The following is a 21,146-nucleotide window of genomic DNA, read 5'->3' on the forward strand; positions in this document are numbered from 1 at the left end:
AAAGACCTGCAGCAATATTTGGGAGAAGGAGCAGGGGAGCTTCCTCTGGTGTCCCGACCAATATTTCTCCCTCAAACCATCAAAAATAAAATGCAGGTTGTCTGGTCGTTATCACCTTGTTGTTTGTATGCTGTAAGGGATTTAGACATGCAGTATCCAAAGGGATGGCCCTCTCAGACAGGAAGGACCTGGGTGAAAAGAAAGGAAGTTGAAGAGATTGCCAAGAGATCTTGGAATCTCAGTTGAAGTAGCTGTGTTTTGTTATTGCAACTGGAAGAATAACTAGAATAAATGTACAGGGCCATCAAGTCAATCATTAAGGGTTCACACAATCACACAAAACACAAAAAATGTCATTCAGCCCAATGAAATTCCTATCCAATTACTCTCGCTACCAAGGTATTTTTCCATAGCCTTTTATCGTTTTTCCCTTCAAGAATTTAACTAATTCCCTTTTGAAAGATGCTATTGAATCTGCCTTCACCATTCGTTCAGACAGCACATTTAGATCACAACAACTTGAAGCATAAAATAATTCTCACCTCTTGCTTGGGAACTTTCACATTTTTTCTACATTGTACTCCATCTACCAGATTTTTGTCGTGTACTCAACCTATCTACAAACACCTACAACTTCCTTATGTCTTCACAATATAATTGCCTACCTGTGTCGGTGTTACCTGTGTATTTAGCTACTGTGCCTTTCCTCCCATCACCTAAGCTGAGAGTTTTGCATAGATTTGTGGGAGCCACATTTTATGAAGGATGTGAACGTACTGGAGAGAATGCAGAACTGATTTTCAAGAATGGTTCCAGGGATGAGTACCTTTGGTTATTCGGATTTATTGAAGAAGTAGGGACTTTTCTCCAGGGAGAGAAGCCTGAGAGGAGCTTTGATAAAAGTTTTCAAATTTTGGGTGTGCTGGACAAGAGCTGTTCCTGCTCATAAAAAGGACAAGTACAAGAGGGTATAGATTAAATGTGATTTGCAAACAAAGCAAGGGTGATGGGAGAAATCTTTTTACACACAGCGAGTAGGAGTGCTCTGCTTGGAAATGTGGTGGGGGCGGGTTCAATTCAGGCATTCAAGAGGACATTGGGTGATTACTTAAATAAAAACAACATGCAGGGAAAAAGGAAGAAAAACCAGGTCATAATGCTCATTTAAAAAGCTGGAGTAGATATGATGTGCTGAGTCACCTCCTTCTGCACCATAAAATTGTGATTCTATGACTCTTATCTAATATCTTTGGAAATCCACATAATTGCCTTATTTGGTGTTTAAAATATTAGTTTTAGTCCCAATATTCTTCCTTTCTAGCTGGATGTAAAATGTGTGCTGTGGTTGCTGCTAACTGGGGGTGCCTTTACTCTGTGGTAATTAGGGAAAGTGGACTATGAAACCAGGTAATGTTCCAGTGACTTAGGTTCAACTCCCAGACTGTGGGATTTGAATTCAATCAATAAATTAAGAGTCTAATAAAGACCATGAATCCATTGTTGATTGTGGGAAAAATCCATCTGGTTCACTAATTTCCTTTAGGGAATTAATCTGCCATCCTCTGGCCAACATGTAACTCCAGACCCACAGCAATGTGGTTGAGTCTGGGCAGTTAGGGACAGACAATAAAAGTTGATCTATCCAGCGATGCCTTCATCCTGTGAATCAATAAGAAAAATTAATCTTGTCACATTACACAATATCAAGTCGAGCGTATCCTGTTCTTTGGTTGGTACCAGAAGATGGGAACTCTCCGAATTATCTTAAAAGCATTCAATGAACTCTTCATTCAGGTTACTATTGCTCATTTGGGTTTTCCAGTTTACATTTAGATTAAAGTTACCCATGATTATTACTGTCCCATTATCACAAGCACACGATATTTCTTCTTGTCTAATTTGTCCCATCTTGTGGTTACTGGTAGGGAGCATTGTCAACCCCCCCCAAGTGAATTCTTTCCCTGAATATTCCTTGTCTCCCTGCAACCCAATTCTATATCCAACGCTCTAATTATTGCATGAATGTCATTTTGATTAACAATGCTACCTCTCCACCTTCAGCTAGTCTTTTGTTTAAGCTGATTGTCATATATCTCTTAATATTGAACACCCAATCTTTGTCATCCTGAAGCTAGTCTCTATATTGGCTATCAGATTGTTACTGATTTATTTAAATCTGTGACATCAGTTCATGTACATTGTTATGAATGCTACACATATTCAGATACAGAGTTTTGGTCTGTCCTTTTCTTTGTAACATTTGGTCTTGTAGGTGTATTCTAGGTGTTTTCGCTCTGCCCTCTTACTGCCAGTGTCTGCTCCTAATTCTCCATATCACTATTTTCCTCTCTTACGTTGTCTTTACTCTTTGATAGACAAGCTGTTTTTGCATCTGATTTCTTGCCCCACTATTTCATCTGAAACCCCTCTACTTCCCTATTTGTGCAGTTCACAAGAACACTAGCCCCAGCATATAGACCATCGCAATGGTACAGCTTCCACTTTTCCCAGTATTGGTGTCAATGGCCCATGAATTAGAACCCACTCTTCCACACCAGTCTTCAAGCAATATATTCATCTCTCTAATATTTTGTACTGATGCCAATTTGCACACAGTTCAGATAATAATCCAGATTATTCTTAATTTAATGCCTATCTTCTCTTACTCTCTACATAAAATCTCTTTCCCAGTTCGATCTACATTGTAAGTACCTACCTGGACCATAACCATTGACCCCTGTGTTACCATTGCACATTCCTTTCTAGTCTAAAGCGAATGTCCCAAATCCTGGCCCCAGGCAGAAATCACAACCGGTGTTTGCTGCAGGGAAAGGTGCCAATCCCCCTCACCATAACTGTTCCTGCTATGATCCAGCTGTGTTATTACTAGATAACTCCGATCCCAGACTGGAATCTGGCTTGATAGATCGTGATTAGTTTTTTTTTGGTTTTTAGTGAGGTAGTCTTTTGCTAAATCACAAAAATGAAATGCTGCGCATTTGAGTTTAGCAATAAAAAAGAAGTTTATTGCCAATCAATCAGCATTCTTTTCTCATCCACCCTAAACATGTTTTCCCCTTTACTTTTATATTCTTGTGAATTGTCCTGGTGAGTGCGAAAGGAATAAAGCTTTGACAAAATGTGATCTTTTTCCGATAAATCTCAAGATGTATTTAAGGGGAAGTTGGATAAATGCATGAGGGAGAAAGAATATTCTTACAAGGTTAGTTGATGTAAGATCCTGGCTTGGATGTTCTGAAATGAATATTTCTCTGCTGTCTTGTGGTAATTGTTCAATGAACGTTGCCCTCTCTTGCTTTTCAATAACCTAATTTTCTACATTCACTGTTCAGCTGAAGAACCTGAGTCTCCAACTGTCCACAGTACAGGCCATACCATGAAACAGAGCAATGTTCCTGCTACTGATGATGTTTCCGCTCCCGATGATGTGATCCCAATTATAATCTGTGCTGCTGAAGACCGATTGGGTGGAACAATTGCAACAATCAACAGCATCTATAGCAACACTAATGCTGATATCATTTTCTACATAATTACACTGAGAGACTCTCTCGTTCATATTAGGTAAGATAGTTGTTAAGACATATTAATTCAGTCTTGTTTTAAAATTGAAGGATTGATGGTTTTGCCTATTGGTGATGAGACTGCTGTGTGGGAGAGAACAAATTTAAGATAACCATAAATCCTTTACAGAGGTTATAAGGAAAATACAGTCTGTTCTGCTATAACGTGATAATTGCATTCATGTACGACCTTGTGTTATAGAAAATTGTGGAACAGAAATAACAGGGGCTATGTGAAAAACAGGGTTGGGGGCAGACCGCCAAATATGTCAGCAAAAATTGAAACAAAAATGGTAGTTAGTTCAACACAAATGATAACACAGTCTCAGTAATTTTTAAAACCATATAATAATACAGTAAATTTAACACATCAAGGGGTTTCTGAGTTATAGTACAGAACTGTAGTGAGATAGGGGCTGAGGGTCATTATCAGCAGCATCATTACTTTCAAGCGCAGTTCTGGGTGCAGATTTGATTCTTCCTCAATCAGTTATTTTCACCACGGGAGGAAATGTTGATGCACATTCCTTGTCTGCATTGGCAGCTTTGCCACATAACTTCATGTTAAGAAAAGCTAGCATTTCTTAAATCCAGCAAACCAGCCACCACTGGCACTGAAGGAAGGCACATTGCAGGATTTTCAGCTTATTTTCCTGAGGTCCTCATAAATAGATAAGGCTTTCTGTTTCATGGGGAGAATTGTGGTCCCAGATGCCTTTTTCGATTGATCTTGTATCCACTCACATAGAAGCCATTCCATCTTCTCAGGTTCCTTTGTTCGTGATCTCACAGAATCGCATAATAGCCAACGGGAGTTTTAAAAAAAATTCCCCAATTCATCAATCGTGTTACAGCCAATTGAGGAAAAGTGTTTTATAGGGGAACAACCTGTAAAGCCTTTAGATAGTGGCAAGAAGGCACAATTATTTGTTGGACGTTCTTGTTAAATTAAAACCCATAGCCACCTTACATTTTGCTAGGCAGAGCAAAGAAAAATGATGTAAGTTAAGGATGCAATTGCAAAAGGCAAACAAGAGCAGAGGCTTTGGGGTTTAGATTCTCAAATCGTCAAAATGTAGGAGGCATTTGGGATCCTGGACTTCTCCATTTACAGCCCTAGATAAAGCAAAAGCAAGGAAGCTAAGCTAAACCTGTTCAGTCTCACCTGGAGTATGGTGCCCAGAACTGAACACAACATTTCAGGGAGGCTCTGAAAGTTTTAGAGAAGACAGATTGATTGGTCCAAGAATTACGATGTCAGTGACATAGAGAGATTGGAGAAGATGGGATTGTTCTCCTTACAGCATAGACAGTTGCGAGCAGACTTGATAGAAGTATTCAAACCCCAAGGGATGAAGACAGAGTGGATTCAGAGACACGCGGAGACAGTGGCATTGTGGAAATGGCACTGCAGTGGTAATCCCGAACCCTGAGCTCGTGCTGTGGGGAGGTTAGTTCTAACCACACCATGGCAGATGGTGAAATTCGAAATCAATAAAAATCTGGAATTAAAAGTTAGTTTAATGTCTACCATGTCGCCACTGCCAATTGCCAAAAAGGAAACATATCTGATTCATTAAGGCTTTTAGGGAAGGAAACCAGCCATCCTTTTGTGGTCTGGCCTACATGTAACTCCTGACTCAAGCTCTGCAGTTGACTTTTAACTATGCACTTTGTTCAAAGGGCAATTAAAGATGGTAAATAAATCCTGGCCTTGCCAATGATGCCCATATCTCACGAAAGAGTAAAGAAAAGTGTGTGCATGGATTGATGGGCTGAATGGCCTGTTTCTGCCCAGTGAATTTGATGTAATCTTATTTTGATCTCTGAAAATCAGACAGGTTTTATACTAGGTGGGCAGTCCACTCTGCCACAATGCCACCTAGGAATGACCCCCCCCATCCTGTCACATCATGCACCCAGTTACAGCCCCTTAAATCCCGATGGTCAGACCACACTAAGCAAGAAATGGATTCTGTGGTAGGTTGAAATGAGATGGAAATCAAATGACTGAGTCAAATGGCCTTGACAAGTTGGAATCCTGATAAATTTGAGGAAACATTTCACTCTGCTGGTCCAAAAACATTATAATAATACATAGACTTTCAATATGATTCTGAATGTAACACAAAATGTGAGCCTGCTGTTTAAATTTAGTGGGATGAATGGAGCTACGTTCTAATGAAGAGCTGATGTGAAGAAACTTGATACCATGATATGAAGGAACAAGAATTCCCCACCTTCTTATGGCTTTGACTTTTGTGTGCTCCCCTCCACTCATCATCATTTCTTTAGATAGATAAACAGGTTAATTATGTTTTCTCCACTATCCCCCTACTTTGCATTAGCAAGTGGATTGAAAACACAAAGCTGAAAGGCATCCACTACAGAGTGATGGAATTCAATGCTGCTGTGCTGCAGGGGAAAGTAAGACCAGACTCAGCAAGACCCGAGTTACTACAACCTGTAAGTATGCATGATTCGAGCTCAGATTAACAGGATGGGGATGAATCCCTGGGACACCCTGCAGTGCCTACAGCGTTGTTACAGATTTATTTAACATGTTCCTCAAAAGACACAAATTAAGAATAGGCCATTCAGTCCATCAAGCCTCTCCTGCTATTCAATAAGATAATGGCTGATCTGTTTGTTGTTTGAGTTCCACATTCCCATTGACCCACAATAACCCATGATTCCATTGGTTAGGAAGAATTTGTCTACCTCTGGCTTAAAACAATGTAATGATTGCACCTCTACTGTCCTCTGAGATAGAGAGATTCAAATGTACACAACCATCAAAGAGAGAAAGTTTGTCTTAAACACCCTGAGAGTTGAAGCTGCCCTACCATTCCTCTATGTCTTAGATAATAAAACCTATTACTTGAAAAGAATACAGAATTAACAAGGAAGGTTGATTGAAATGCATTATACAGTACAATATAAGATACAATACAATACAATACAGCACAGGAACCAAGCCTGCAATGATTCCTAATCCTTATTTAGACTTGCTACTTATTGTCCATGAACAGCTTCTGTCCCTCTGTTCACCTCCCATTTATGTATATATCAAAATATGCCTTCAATGTTGCTAACATGCCTGCTTCCACTACCTCCACTGGCAGTGCAACCCAGGCACCCACAGCTTCTGTATGAAAACATTTCCCCACACACCTCCCCTAAACTTTCCTCCTCTCACCCTTAACTTGTGCCCTCTTGTAGTTGACCTTTCCATCCTGGGTAAAAGCCTCTGACTATCCACCATATCTATGTCTCTCATAATTTTGTAGATCTCTATAAGGTCACCGCCCAGCCTCCATCTTTCCAGTGTTCTTAACAAGCATTCCATTCTCATCTTCTGTCATTAACTTAGATACAGGAAGGTTGATTGAAATACATTATACAATTCAATACAATATACAGCACATGAACAGTGTTTTAGATCTGCTTCACACTGATCCCAATCTATTTCACAGTGATTCCAATCTACCTGAGTGATCCCAGTCTAGTTCACAGTGTCATAGTGACAGAATCATAGAGACGTACAGCACAGAAACAGATCCTTTGGTCTAACTTGCCCATGCCCATCAGATATCCTAACCTGATCTAGTCCCATTTGCCAGCACTTGGCCCATATCCCTCTAAACCCTTCCTATTCATATACCCATCCAGATTTCTTTTAAATGTAATTGTACCAGCTTCCACCACTTCCTCTGGCAGCTTATTCCATACACGCCCCACCCTTAGTATGAAAACGTTGTGCCTAAGGTCCCTTTAAAGATAAATAGACAAAGTCTTTGCCCTGGAATGGGGGAGTCCAGACTATCTGACTATCTGATTGAGTTCCTAATGTACTCTGAGGTAAGTTTCTTCACTGTCAGATAATCCCCTAATTTTAGTCCTCTGCAAACTTATTAACCATACCTCCTATGTTCACATCCAAATTATTTATGTGATGAAAAGTAGTGGACTCTGCACTGATCCTTGTGGCACACCACTGGTCACAGGCCTCCAGTCTGAAAAGCACTCTTCCACCACCAACCTCTGTCTTCTACCTTCGAGCCAGTTCTGTATCCAAATGGCTAGTTCTCCCTGTATTCCATGAGATCTAACCTTGATTCCAGTCTGCTTCTCAGTGATCCCAATCAGTTTCACGGTGATCCCAATCAGTTTCACGGTGATCCCAGTCTGGTTCACGGTGATCCCAATCTGCTTCACGGTGATCCCAATCTGGATCACGGTGATCCCAATCTGCTTCACGGTGATTCCAGGCTGGTTCACGGTGATCCCAATCTGCTTCACGGTGATCTCAGTCTGCTTCACGGTGATCCCAGTCTGGTTCACGGTGAACCCAGTCTGGTTCACGGTGATCCCAGTTTGGTTCACGGTGATCCCAATCTGCTTCACGGTGATCCCAGTCTGCTTCACGGTGATTCCAGGCTGGTTCACGGTGATCCCAATCTGTGTCACGGTGATCCCAGTCTGGTTCACGGTGATCCCAGTCTGGTTCACGGTGATCCCAATCTGCTTCACGGTGATCCCAATCTGCTTCACGGTGATTCCAGGCTGGTTCACGATGATCCCAATCTGCTTCACGGTGATCCCAGTCTGCTTCACGGTGATCCCAGCCTGGTTCACGGTGATCCCAATCTGCTTCACGGTGATCCCAGTCTGCTTCACGGTGATCCCAGTCTGGTTCACGGTGATCCCAATCTGCTTCACGGTGATCACAGTCTGCTTCACGGTGATTCCAGGCTGGTTCACGATGATCCCAATCTGCTTCACGGTGATCCCAGTCTGGTTCACGGTGATCCCAATCTGCTTCACGGTGATCCCAGTCTGCTTCACGGTGATTCCAGGCTGGTTCACGGTGATCCCAATCTGTGTCACGGTGATCCCAGTCTGGTTCACGGTGATCCCAGTCTGGTTCACGGTGATCCCAATCTGCTTCACGGTGATCCCAGTCTGCTTCACGGTGATCCCAGTCTGGTTCACGGTGATCCCAATCTGCTTCACGGTGATTCCAGGCTGGTTCACGATGATCCCAATCTGCTTCACGGTGATCCCAGTCTGCTTCACGGTGATCCCAGCCTGGTTCACGGTGATCCCAATCTGCTTCACGGTGATCCCAGTCTGCTTCACGGTGATCCCAGTCTGGTTCACAGTGATCCCAGTCTGGTTCACGGTGATCCCAGTCTGCTTCACGGTGATCCCAATCTGCTTCACGGTGATTCCAGGCTGGTTCACGATGATCCCAGCCTGGTTCACGGTGATCCCAGTCTGCTTCACGGTGATCACAGTCTGCTTCACGGTGATTCCAGGCTGGTTCACGGTGATCCCAATCTGCTTCACGGTGATCCCAGACTGTTTCACGGTGATCCCAATCTGCTTCACAGTGATCCCAATCTGCTTCACGGTGATCCCAGTCTGGTTCACAGTGATCCCAGTCTGGTTCACGGTGATCCCAGTCTGCTTCACGGTGATCCCAGTCTGGTTCACGGTGATCCCAATCTGCTTCACGGTGATCCCAGTCTGGTTCACGGTGATCCCAATCTGCTTCACGGTGATTCCAGGCTGGTTCACGATGATCCCAATCTGCTTCACGGTGATCCCAGTCTGCTTCACGATGATCCCAGCCTGGTTCACGGTGATCCCAGTCTGGTTCACGGTGATCCCAGTCTGCTTCACGGTGATCCCAGTCTGGTTCACGGTGATCCCAATCTGCTTCACGGTGATCACAGTCTGCTTCACGGTGATTCCAGGCTGGTTCACGGTGATTCCAATCTGCTTCACGGTGATCCCAGTCTGGTTCACGGTGATCCCAGTCTGGTTCACGGTGATCCCAATCTGCTTCACAGTGATCCCAATCTGCTTCACGGTGATCCCAGTCTGGTTCACAGTGATCCCAGTCTGGTTCACGGTGATCCCAGTCTGATTCACGGTGATCCCAGTCTGGTTCACGGTGATCCCAGTCTGGTTCACGGTGATCCCAATCTGGTTCACGGTGATCCCAGTCTGGTTCATGGTGATCCCAATCTGCTTCACGGTGATCCCAGTCTGGTTTACGTTGATCCCAGTCTGGTTCACGGTGATCCCAGTCTGTGTCACAGTGATCCCAATCTGGTTCACGGTGATCCCAGTCTGGTTCACGGTGATCCCAATCTGCTTCACGGTGATCCCAATCTGTGTCACGGTGATCCCAGTCTGGTTCACGGTGGTCCCAGTCTGCTTCAATGTGATCCCTATCTGGTTCACGGTGATCCCAGTCTGGTTCACGGTGATCCCAATCTGGTTCACGGTGATCCCAGTCTGCTTCACGGTGATCCCAATCTGGTTCACGGTGATCCCAGTCTGGTTCACGGTGATCCCAATCTGGTTCACGGTGATCCCAGTCTGCTTCACGGTGATCACAGTCTGGTTCACGGTGATCCCAATCTGGTTCACGGTGATCCCAGTCTGGTTCACGGTGATCCCAGTCTGCTTCACGGTGATCCCAATCTGCTTCATGGTGATCCCAATCTGTGTCACATTGATCCCAGTCTGGTTCACGGTGATCCCAGTCTGGTTCACGGTGATCCCAATCTGCTTCACGGTTATCCCAATCTGGTTCACGATGATCCCAATCTGCTTCACGGTGATCCCAATCTGGTTCACGGTGATCCCAATCTGTTTCACAGTGATCCCAATCTGGTTTACGGTGATCCCAATCTGGTTCACAGTGATCCCAGTCTGGTTCACGATGATCCCAATCTGGTTCACGGTGATCCCAGTCTGGTTCACAGTGATCCCATTCTGGTTCACGGTGATCCCAATCTGGTTCACGATGTTCCCAATATGTATCACGGTGATCCCATTCTGGTTCACAATGATCCCAATCTGTGTCACGGTGATCCCAGTCTGGTTCACGATGATCCCAATATATGTCACGGTGATCCCATTCTGGTTCACGGTGATCCCAATCTGCTTCACAGTGATCCCAGTCTGGTTCACGATGATCCCAATATGTGTCACGGTGATCCCAATCTGCTTCACGGTGATACCAGTCTGGTTCACGGTGATCCCAATCTGGTTCACGGTGATCCCAGTCTGCTTCACGGTGATCCCAGTCTGGTTCACGGTGATCCCAATCTGGTTCACGATGATCCCAGTCTGCTTCACGGTGATCCCAGTCTGGTTCACGGTGATCCCAATCTGTGTCACTGTGATCCCAATCTGGTTCACGGTGATCCCAGTTTGCTTCCTGCTTCTCCTGATCTGTTTCACAGTAATCCTGACTTGCTTCATGTTTTTCCAGGTGATCTTTTTTCAGTTACTTTCATGTAGTGTTGTCATTTGACAGAATGTCTTTCTATTTCAGCTCAACTTTGTCCGATACTTTATTCCATATCTTATTCGTGATCATGAAAAGGTGATATACCTGGACGATGATGTTATTATACAAGGTACTTTCTGGATGGTGAATATTTTCATACCAGCTCTATTATAATGTAACGGGTCAAAGTGGGATCACACATCAGAAGTGAATCATTCAGTGCCTTTAGTGTGCTGGCCTTTGAAAACCAGAGCATCACTATACACTCAAAGGGAAAGGAATAAGACCATTCAGTAACCTTGAACCTGTTCTAACATTCAATGACCATGTCTGGTCTGTCTCCTAACTCCATTTCCCTGCTTTGGCTCTAGAATCTTGGTTCCCTTCATTAACGAATTCTATCAATTTCAGTTTTGACATTTTTGATTTCTCCCCAGCTCAACGACCTTTCGGACAGAGAGAGTTCCAATTTTCTATTGCCTTCCGTGTGAGGAGGTCTCTCCTGGTGTCAACCATTGTTCTAATTTTAATGTTCTGCCACCTTTCTCTTTATTCTCCACCAGAGGAAGTAGATTCTCTCTCGGCACCTACCAAACCCTATAATTGTCTGAAACAATGCAGTCCCATTCCCCATTATAGCCTCGATGAGCTACAACTGATTTTTAAAGTTTTTTTTGTGTGGCAGTAGCATTCTGGTGAATCTGCACTGCATGCAGTCCTCCTGCTTCCCCATGATCAGAGCTAAATCCGATACCCTGGTACTCAGTCTGTGCAGGCATTGTGCAGTATGAGTGGTCAGTGGCTGGATCTCAGCTAGCATTGCCATGCCTCTACTGAGCAGCACATTGTCTTAACTGGGAAAGGTGAGCTAGTGCCACTACTTAAAAATACAGGGCGAGCCCCTACATCTGTGGAATCTTTTTCCGCGGTTTCAGTTACCCACATTTTACCGTGGCCCGAACGTATTATAGGGAACCTTCCAGAACCAGTGACCAGGAGACGGCGGGAAGGTAAATTTCCCATTAAAGTGAATGGGTTGGCTACTATGTGCGATTTCAGCCTTCCGTGTTAGGTCTTGGAATGTATCCCCCGCGGGTATGAGGGGATTTCTGTAGTAGCATTGAAGGAGAACCTGAAGGGAGCATTGAGTTGGCCGTCTCTGCTTTAAATGAATAGTTAAAAACATGAGGCCTGCTGCTTGGTTTGGGCTTGAAGCTCATCGAGGCTATAAAGGGGAATGGAATTGCAATGGCATTTCAGACAATTATAGGGTTTGATAGGGTGCAGACAAAGAATCTGTTTCCTCTGGTGGAGAATATAGAACAAGGTGGCAGAATCGAGCTACTTTCAGTTCAAGAAAGATAAAAATGACAGGTGGCTTCTCTGATCTCTCCCTATAATGATGGGGGCACGGTTGCTCAGTGGTTAGCACTGCTGCCTCACAGCGCCAGGGATCCAGGTTTGATTCCAGCCTCGTGCGACTGTGTGGAGTTTGCACATTCTCCCCGTATCTGCGTCAGTTTCCTCCGGGTGCTCTGGTTTCCTCCCACAATCCAAAGATGTGAAGGTCAGGTGAATTGGCCATGCTAAAATTGCCCATAGTGTTAGGTGCATTAGTCAGGGTAAAAACAGGGCAGGGGAATGGGTCTGGGTGTGTTACACTTCGGAGGGTCAATGTGGACTTGTTAGGCCGAAGGGCCAGTTTCCATACTGTAGGGAATCTAATAACTTTGTAATTGTTTTCCTTTCAAAAATGTGTGCAATCGTCTTTTGAGCCTGCTTCACCCATCCACTGAGACCGTGGGCGAGGTGGTGATAATGTCCTTCAACTAGTAGTTCAGAGAGGTTACTCTGGAGTCGTGGGTTCAAATCCTACGTGTCGACTAAAATTGAAATTCAATTGAACAAATGATGACTTTTAAAAACTGACCTGGTTCACTCATGTCCTTTAGAGGAGGAAATCAAACCTGCCACCCTTATCTACCCCAGATCTGCAGCAATGGGGACTTATAACTGCCCCCTGAAATGGCCTCAATTTTCAAGGGCAATTAGGGATAAGAAATGAATGTTGATTTTTCCAGTGACATCCCAGGTAAGAGTGAAGAAAAGAAAGCTTATTCTATACCATGCCGATGTGTTCTGTCATATAAAAACGTTTCCTGGAGACAATTACAGTCATAGAGATGCACAGCACGGAAACAGACCCTTCGGTCCTACTCAGCCATGCTGACCAGATATCCCAACCCAATCTAGTCCCACCTGCCAGCACCCGGCCCATATCCTTCCAAACCCTTCCTATTCATATATCCACCCAGATACCTTTTAAATGTTGTCATTGTACCAGCCTCCACCACTTCCTCTGGCAGCTTATTCCATACACGTACCATCCTCTGCATGAAAAAGTTGCCCCTTTGGTTGCTTTCCTTTCTCACCCTAAACCTATGCCCTCTAGTTCTGGACTCCCCCACCCTGGGAAAAGACTTTGTCTATTTATCCTATCCATGCCCCTCATGATTTACTAAACCTCTATAAGGTCACCCCTCAGTCTCTCACCCTCCAGGGAAAACAGCCACAGCCTGTTCAGCCTGTCCCTGTAGCTGAAATCCTCCAACCCTGGCAACATCCTTGGAATTTTTTTCTGAACCCTTTCAATTTTCACAACTTCCTTCCGATAGGCAGGAGACCAGAATTGCACACAATTTTCGAAAGTGGCCAAACCAATGTACTGTACAGTCGTAACATGACCTCCCAACTTTTGTACTCAATACTCTGACCAATAAAGAAAGCATACCAAACGTCTTCTTCTCTATCCTATCCACCTGTGACTCTACGTTCAAAGAGCTATGAACCTGCACTCCAAGGTCTTTGTTCTGCAACTCTCTCCAGGACCTTACATGTCATTTATTGTATCCGTTGCTCCCGATGCAGTCTCCTCTACATTGGGGAGACTGGACGCCTTCTCGCAGAGCGCTTTTGAGAACGTCTCCGGGACACCCGCACCAACCAACTCCTCCGCCCCGTGGCTGAACATTTCACCTCCCCTCCCACTCTGCCGAGGACATGCAGGTCCTGGGCCTCCTCCATCGCCACTCTCTCACCACCCAATGCCTGGAAGAAGAATGCCTCATCTTCTGCCTCGGGACCCTTCAACCCCAGGGCATCAATGTGGACTTCACCTGTTTCCTCATTTCCCCTCCCCCCACCTTACGCCAGTTCCAACCTTCCAGCTCAGCACCCCCTTCATGACCTGTCCCACCTGTCAATCCTCCTTCCCACTTATCTGCTCCACCCTCCTCTCTGACCTATCACCTTTACCCCCTCCTCCATTCACCTATTGCACTCTCAACTATCTTCTCCCCAGCCTCGCCCCCCCCTCCTAATTATCTCTCCACGCCCAAGGCTCCCAGCCTCATTCCTGATGAAGGGCTCCGGCCTGAAACATTGACTCTCTTGCTCCTTGGATGCTGCCTGACTTGCTGTGCTTTTCCAGCAACACACTCTCAACTCTAATCTCCAGCACCTGCAGACCTCACTGTCTCGTAATCATTTATGCCAATCAGGTAATGTCCAGGTTCTCATAATGGAGGTTGTTTCACTGTTTTGATCACACAGCACTGCCCTTTGATGTGAAGGGCAGTGTTTGTCACTGGCCACCCGGGTAGAAAAAAAAAGAAAAAGTAAAGAAAAAAAAATGGAGGTTGTCATCAATAGTGCTATCAAGCAGCACCTGCTCAGCAATAACCTGCTCAGTGAAGCCCAATTTGGTTTCCACCAGGGCCACTCAGCTCCTGACCTCATTACACAGCCTCTTCCTCCAGTGAGTTGTTTAATCATCCACCACCATTCATGAACTGGATGTGGCAGGATTGCAGAGCTAAGATTTGATCCATTGCTTGTGGGATCACTTAGCTGTGTCTATCACTTCTTGCTTCTGTTATTTTGCATGTGAATAGTCCTGTATTGTGGCTTCACGAGGTTATTTCCATTCCAGTTTAATGAATTCTGAAATGCTGACTATGTTTGTACACTTTGATGCCCAACAGTTTCTGCATACATCTCAAGTATTTGATTATATAGCCCCAGCCTATTCAGCCTCTCCCTATATCCAGTTCCCCAGCTCTTAAAGGAACTTAGGAGCAGGAGTAGGCCATTCAGCTTATCAAGCCTGCTCTGCTATGTAAAATAGTCACGTGTGACCATCCACATAAGTGTTATTACAGTAATTGATATGTTTTGGCTAAACCGCCGACTGTCTCTCTGTAACTATACCTTGGTATTTGAATTTGAACTGGTTTTCACTGCAGGTGATATCCAGGATTTGTACAACACTGTGCTGAAGCCTGGCCATGCTGCTGCCTTCTCAACAGACTGTGATCTGACCTCAACTCACGAGATGGTCAGGAGTATGGGAATGCAGGTGACCTGAACCGATGTCGGTAACAATAAAGCATAAACCAATATTGAAAGTGGATCTTTATTTACAAAATGGCTTCCTTTAGTTTGCATTATCTTTTGGTCACTGCAATTATAACTTTGTCTCTTTATCTTTTCAGACCACGTATATGGGACATTTGGATTATCGGAAGCCAACTGTCCGAGATCTAGGGATAAATCCCACGACCTGTTCCTTTAATGTTGGTGTGTTTGTTGCAAATGTTACAGAATGGAAACGACAGCGGATTACTAAGCAATTGGAAAAATGGCTGGTGGCCAATGTAGAGTAAGCTCTGTCCTTTTCGCATGTATTTATATCTTGGTACACTACAATGGGTTAATATTTCACTTTGTATGGGCCAGTGAATTCTTTAATGGAAGCCTACAATATCAGCAGAGTCACAATCCTCTTTTCTGAGACATTTGCATTATGTCGGTTTGTGGTTATGGTGTTAATTGGACCAAGGTATACAAATATAATTGATTCCCATTTTAGAATTATAGATTCTCTCCTAATGGGTGTACCTGTGATATACTTACATACATATTTATTTTGAGGAATGATGTTTAAACTTGTCCTGCTTCAGTGCACTATCCTAACAGTGGTAGTATTGTAATGCCCTTGGGAAAAGAATGTAATTACAACATGACTAGTTTTACACAGACATTTCCCATTACGGAAATTAGAGACAGTGCTGCAATGAGGGTAAGACATTGGAGAGTACAGATGCATTATTTTAAATATATTAGTAGATTTGAATACTTAGCCAACCTAGAGCTCAAGATAAATCCCAGTAAAAAAAACCTTAGCCCATAGCTGGGATCCCTTTCAGGTGCTCCGCTTTCAGTCATGCTTCATTGATTGTAAGCTTGATAATACAGCCAGTTAGCTGTAGGCAGTTTATTTTCTTAACACTTTCCCTCTGCTGCTTAAGACATGCAGGGATTTGTTGCTACATTTGAAAAAAAAATGAAAATTCTAGTTGAAATTTTGTGGCAGGGCTGTTAGATGTCTTTGATGAGCACATTTCTGGCTGTACATCAAGTTTCTGCCACAGTTTCTTTTGTACACTTTTCATGCTGTAGCATATAGAAAAACTTGTTTTGTCTTTCAGAGGAGACTATGAAGAGAGATTAGATTGTGGTGATATGATGGCTCAGTGTTAGCATTACTACCTCACAGTACAGGGACAGATTCGATTCCACACTTGGGTGACTGTCTGTGCAGAGTTTGCACATTCTCTGCATGGGTTTCCTTCCACAGTCCAAAGATGTGCAGGTTAAATGGATTGGCCATGCTAAATTGCTCATAGTGTCCAGGGATGTGCAGGTGAGGTGGATCAGCCATGGGAAATGTGTATTTACAGAGATGGGGTGAGTCTGGATGAGATGGTCTTTAGAGGGTCTACTTCTCCACTGTAGGGATTCTATTCACTTGAGTTTAGAAGAATGAGAATCTCATAGAAATCTATAAAATCCTAACAGACTGGACAGCGTAAATGTAGTATGTTCCAGATAACAAGGGTAACAGGGTGAGGGCTCAGGGAAGGCCATTTCACACCGAGATGAGGAACAATTTCTTCATCCACTGTGTAGTGAGCCTGTGCAATTCTCTACCACAAAAAGTGGTTGGAGCCAAAACATTGAATGTTTACATACAGTTACATACAGTTGTTAGGGATCAAACAGCATGGGGAGAAAGCAGGAGCAGAATAGTGAGCTGGGAGATTTTTCATGATCATGTTGATTGGTGGATAGGCTTGCAGGGCCAAGTGGCTTACTCCTGCTGTGATGATGCTGTCACTTTAAACAGTTATTTTGTCCTTTTTTTAAAAAAAAGTATGGTTGTAAGGCAGCGGTGCTGAAGACAACTCAAGTAAACACCTTGTGAGGCCTTCAGTTTTTTTCAAACGTTGGAACAATAGAAGCAGCCTGAATGGGTGTCCAGCTCTCTAGGTTTTGTTTTTTTTCAGTAGCAACAGAAACTTGGAGTCTCGAAAGAGCTGAAAGCTTCAGTGAATTTCCAGCTACTTTTCTTTCTAAACCTTGATGTATTTTCCTCCTGGATTGGACAACTATATGTAAGAATCTGTATCTGAATTTGCCTTTTTACCAAGGGGCATGTTTATGGGATTTTACTATATTGGAGCACTTAATTACAAATAGGTAGTGTATTTATTATTTGTTTAAGTTTTCCAATTGTTGTTATTCTAAATTCCTATTTCTTTTGTTTGTATTTTAACTAGAGTGATAAAAGAAGTTGTTTTGTTTAATGTTGAGTAGTTTGACCGGTCACATTGCATCGGAAACACAACACCTCACATCTTTTAAAATAAGAAAAGTTAGGGTCTAGGCTACCTTCTTAAAATATTTTTAGGGGGGTCTGGTCTGGTCTGATCCATAACACTGCTCCAATATTGTATGCTGCTCAAGCAAGTGTTAAGAGTTTTCATTTTAATCTTTATTAAGTTTAGTTTAGTTTGCTTTCAACTAATCTGAACTATCCAGAAATGGCAATGCCAAAACTGAAATATTTGTGTGCTACTCCTTTACTCTTTGTCAGGACTTCTTAATTTTGCTCAAAACCAAGGATTGTCTTCTTCTCTTGATCATCATTTGTGCAATGTGTTTCTCACATTAAAGCTAACAATTTACCCAGGAATTGTCAATCACTTATCCACATCTCTCTATTATAGCAAAGAGAATACTATAAAGCCAACAGACCAAACCTATCGTTAATTCTTTTCTGCATACTTGGGATGTGATCCTCACTGGTATTTGTTGCCCATTCCTAATTCCCTTTGAACTGAATGGATTGCTAGTCCATTTCAGAGGGCAGTTAAGAGCCAACCACTGAGGATGTGGAGGTACAATTTTCAGACCAGATAAAGGTGCTGTGGAGGGACCTGAACCCACATCACCAGAGCTGCATCTTTGGCTCACTAGCCAGTGACACTACCACAATGCCACTATAAAGTTAAGTCAGTTTAGTGGTAATAGAAAGTTGAAGGACTAAGCCCCATTTATTTTCCATTTGTATGGAATTGTATAGCAAAGGAGACCATTTGGCCCACTGTACTTGCCCTGAAACACTGGGGCCAGCACAGCAGTGCAGTGTCATTGAGGATTATTGACCCAGCAATAATTATTGCTTTCAACTCAAATTCCCACTGTCTGAAAATTCTGAATCCTGCAACCCTCAAATTGATTTTGTCCACAATAGTTGAAATAATATGTACTTCTTAAAAAAAAGGAAACAAAAGGAAATCAGGAAGCATGCGTAAATATCTTCTAAAGTTTACAATACTTCCTATAGTCTTTTAACCTAATATATCTCAGTATGCTATGGGGGTTTCCACCAGACAATATTTGACACTGAGCCCCACATGGAGGTATTAAGATAAACAAGGAGTTAGGTTTTGAAGAGCATCTTAAAGGCAGGAGTAGAAATGCAGAAATTAAAAAAAAAGAAATTTTATGGCATAAAGGTAAAGGCAACAGAAGGCATGGGCACTGTTGGTGGAAAACAGGAATATTGGGATGTGCAGGAGGGCTGGAGGAGGTTACAGCAAAAGAGACAGATGAGACACAGGTGGATTTTAATCCTAGGATGAAGATTTTTGTATCTAACAATGCGTGAAATAATATCTATTTTGCAAATAATGTTTGCAATATTTTCTAGTGTACTTATTAACTGATATTACCAGAAATGGGGTTCTTGTTTCAGTATATGAAAATATTGCATGTCTGATTTTCTCATTTATTCAGTTTCCCTTCTTTTCTAGGGAGAATCTATACAGCAGTGCACTAGCCGAAGGAGTAGTGACCCCTCCTATGTTAATAGTATTTCACAACCAACATTCCTTATTGAACCCTTTATGGCATATTCGACACCTCGGTAAGACTCAGTTCTTGTTGGATTACTTAGATTAGATTAGATTAGATTACTAATATTGTTCTGGTCAGTAGTTTTGTGTTTTGAATGGAGGTTAAAAGAAATGATATTTTGCAACACATTTGAATTAAATTTTACTCACTGGACTTCATTTGGAAACTGTAACTATTTAAACTGAAATTGCAATGAAAAGACTTGAGTCATGCAGTTTTTAAGAGAAATAGGGTTGAGGTTTGGCAACACTACCTTTGCTGGAGGAGTGCATTCTCTAACTCCTTTCGTAACTCACTAATTAATGGAATACAAATTGATCATTGATTAAATAGCAAAGACTATTTTCTATCTCAGCGCAGTTCTGTTTAAAATCATATTCCTGGAATCATTTTCCACTCAATCTCACTCTTTATAATCCAAGCAAACAATGCAAAAGTTGCTAATAATAGTTAGCTGATAGTCTGCCATATCTTAAAACTGAGGGGCATGGATAGGATAAATGGACAAAGTCTTTTTCCTGCGGTGAGGGAGTCCAGAACAAGAGGGCATAGGTTTAGGGTGAGAGGGGGAAAAATTGAAAAAGGAATCTAACTTTTTCACGTTGAGGGTGGAATGTGTATGGAATGAGCTCCCAGAGGAAGTGGTGGAGGCTGGTACAATTGCAACATTTAAAAGGCATCTGGATGGGTATATGAAAAGGAAGGGTTGGGAGGGATATGGGTCGGGTGCTGGCAGGTGGGACTAGATTGGGTTGGGATATCTGGTCGGCATGGACAAGTTGGACCGAAGGGTGTTTCTGTGCTGTACACATCTCCATCATTCTACGTGCAAGGGATGCAGCCAGGAATGTACATTAGTTTTAAATAGTTCACCAGATTTCTCCCACAGTTTTAAAAAAGTTTTCCTTGTGCCAAACATTCTCCAGAGGTTTTCAGTAAATTCAAACTAGAAACATTGGGGAAAAAAAACCTTCCTGCTACATCGCATCTTTCAAATCCTTTGTGCATCCCAGTGCTGCACAGCCAATGAATTAACTTGGTAGTATATGGAGTATTATTTTGCAAACTAAAGCAGCAGCCAGTTTTGGTGGACCCAAGGTTCTACAAACATCAGTTAATTCGTTGTTGTGGTTCTGTTCGCCGAGCTGGAAGTTATTGTTGCAAACGTTTCGTCCCCTGGCTAGGCGACATCATCAGTGCTTGGGAGCCTCCTGCGAAGCGCTTCTTTGATGTATCCTCCGGTGTTTATAGTGGTCTGTCCCTGCTGCTTCCGGTTGTCAGTTTCAGCTGTCCGCTGTAGTGGTTGGTATATTGGGTCCAGGTCGATGTGTTTTTTGATGGAGTTTGTGGATGAATGCCATGCCTTTAGGAATTCCCTGGCTGTTCTCTGTCTGGCTTGCCCTATGATAGTAGTGTTGTCCCAGTCAAATTCATGTTGCTTGTTGTCTGCATGTGTGGCTACTAAGGATAGCTGGTCGTGTCGTTTTGTGGCTAGTTGATGTTCATGTATGCGGATTGTTAGCTGTCTTCCTGTTTGTCCTATATAGTGTTTTGTGCAGATCTTCGCACAAACTTTGATCAGTTAATTCATTTTGATTTTAGTTTTGGTGAGTGTAACTCCCTGCTTTTCTTACACATAATGGGACAGCATATTTTAGATCTACCTAAAAAGGCATAGAACGCTACTGCACAGATTATCTAAAAAAAAGTATAGAATTCCCTCATACCACACTCAACAGTCAGCCTCAACTACGTGCTGAAATCTGGGAAGGTTTGGGTATTGGGGTATGCACTGATAGCATTCTTGCCTGAGTCAGAAAGTTATAAGAATTTTGAAGTGATCCGCTTGATGAACATATGGACAAGCACAAGTTATTAAAAGGTAATCAAGAAATGGAGGCACGGCTTTAGAGAGATCAATGTTACAC

At 43.0% G+C, this 21,146-nt stretch overlaps 1 protein-coding gene across 3 annotated transcripts in view; it reads left to right on the plus strand.

The window, feature by feature from the left end:
• Nucleotides 1–21,146, plus strand: part of glt8d2 (glycosyltransferase 8 domain containing 2) — a 44,345-nt gene that overhangs the window by 20,156 nt on the left and 3,043 nt on the right. For all 3 annotated transcript variants that reach the window (XM_043709937.2, XM_087997040.1, XM_087997039.1), the window contains 6 exons: nt 3,354–3,585; nt 5,933–6,050; nt 10,942–11,026; nt 15,201–15,313; nt 15,450–15,616; nt 19,116–19,228. In XM_043709937.2, coding sequence (XP_043565872.2) covers nt 3,354–3,585; nt 5,933–6,050; nt 10,942–11,026; nt 15,201–15,313; nt 15,450–15,616; nt 19,116–19,228 — 828 coding nt within the window. The remainder of the gene's footprint in view (nt 1–3,353; nt 3,586–5,932; nt 6,051–10,941; nt 11,027–15,200; nt 15,314–15,449; nt 15,617–19,115; nt 19,229–21,146) is intronic.

The sequence above is a fragment of the Chiloscyllium plagiosum genome, unplaced genomic scaffold (genome assembly GCF_037043375.1).
Source record: "Chiloscyllium plagiosum isolate Xiang-an unplaced genomic scaffold, Cpla_swu_hap1 HiC_scaffold_19, whole genome shotgun sequence".
Lineage (NCBI taxonomy): Eukaryota > Metazoa > Chordata > Chondrichthyes > Orectolobiformes > Hemiscylliidae > Chiloscyllium > Chiloscyllium plagiosum.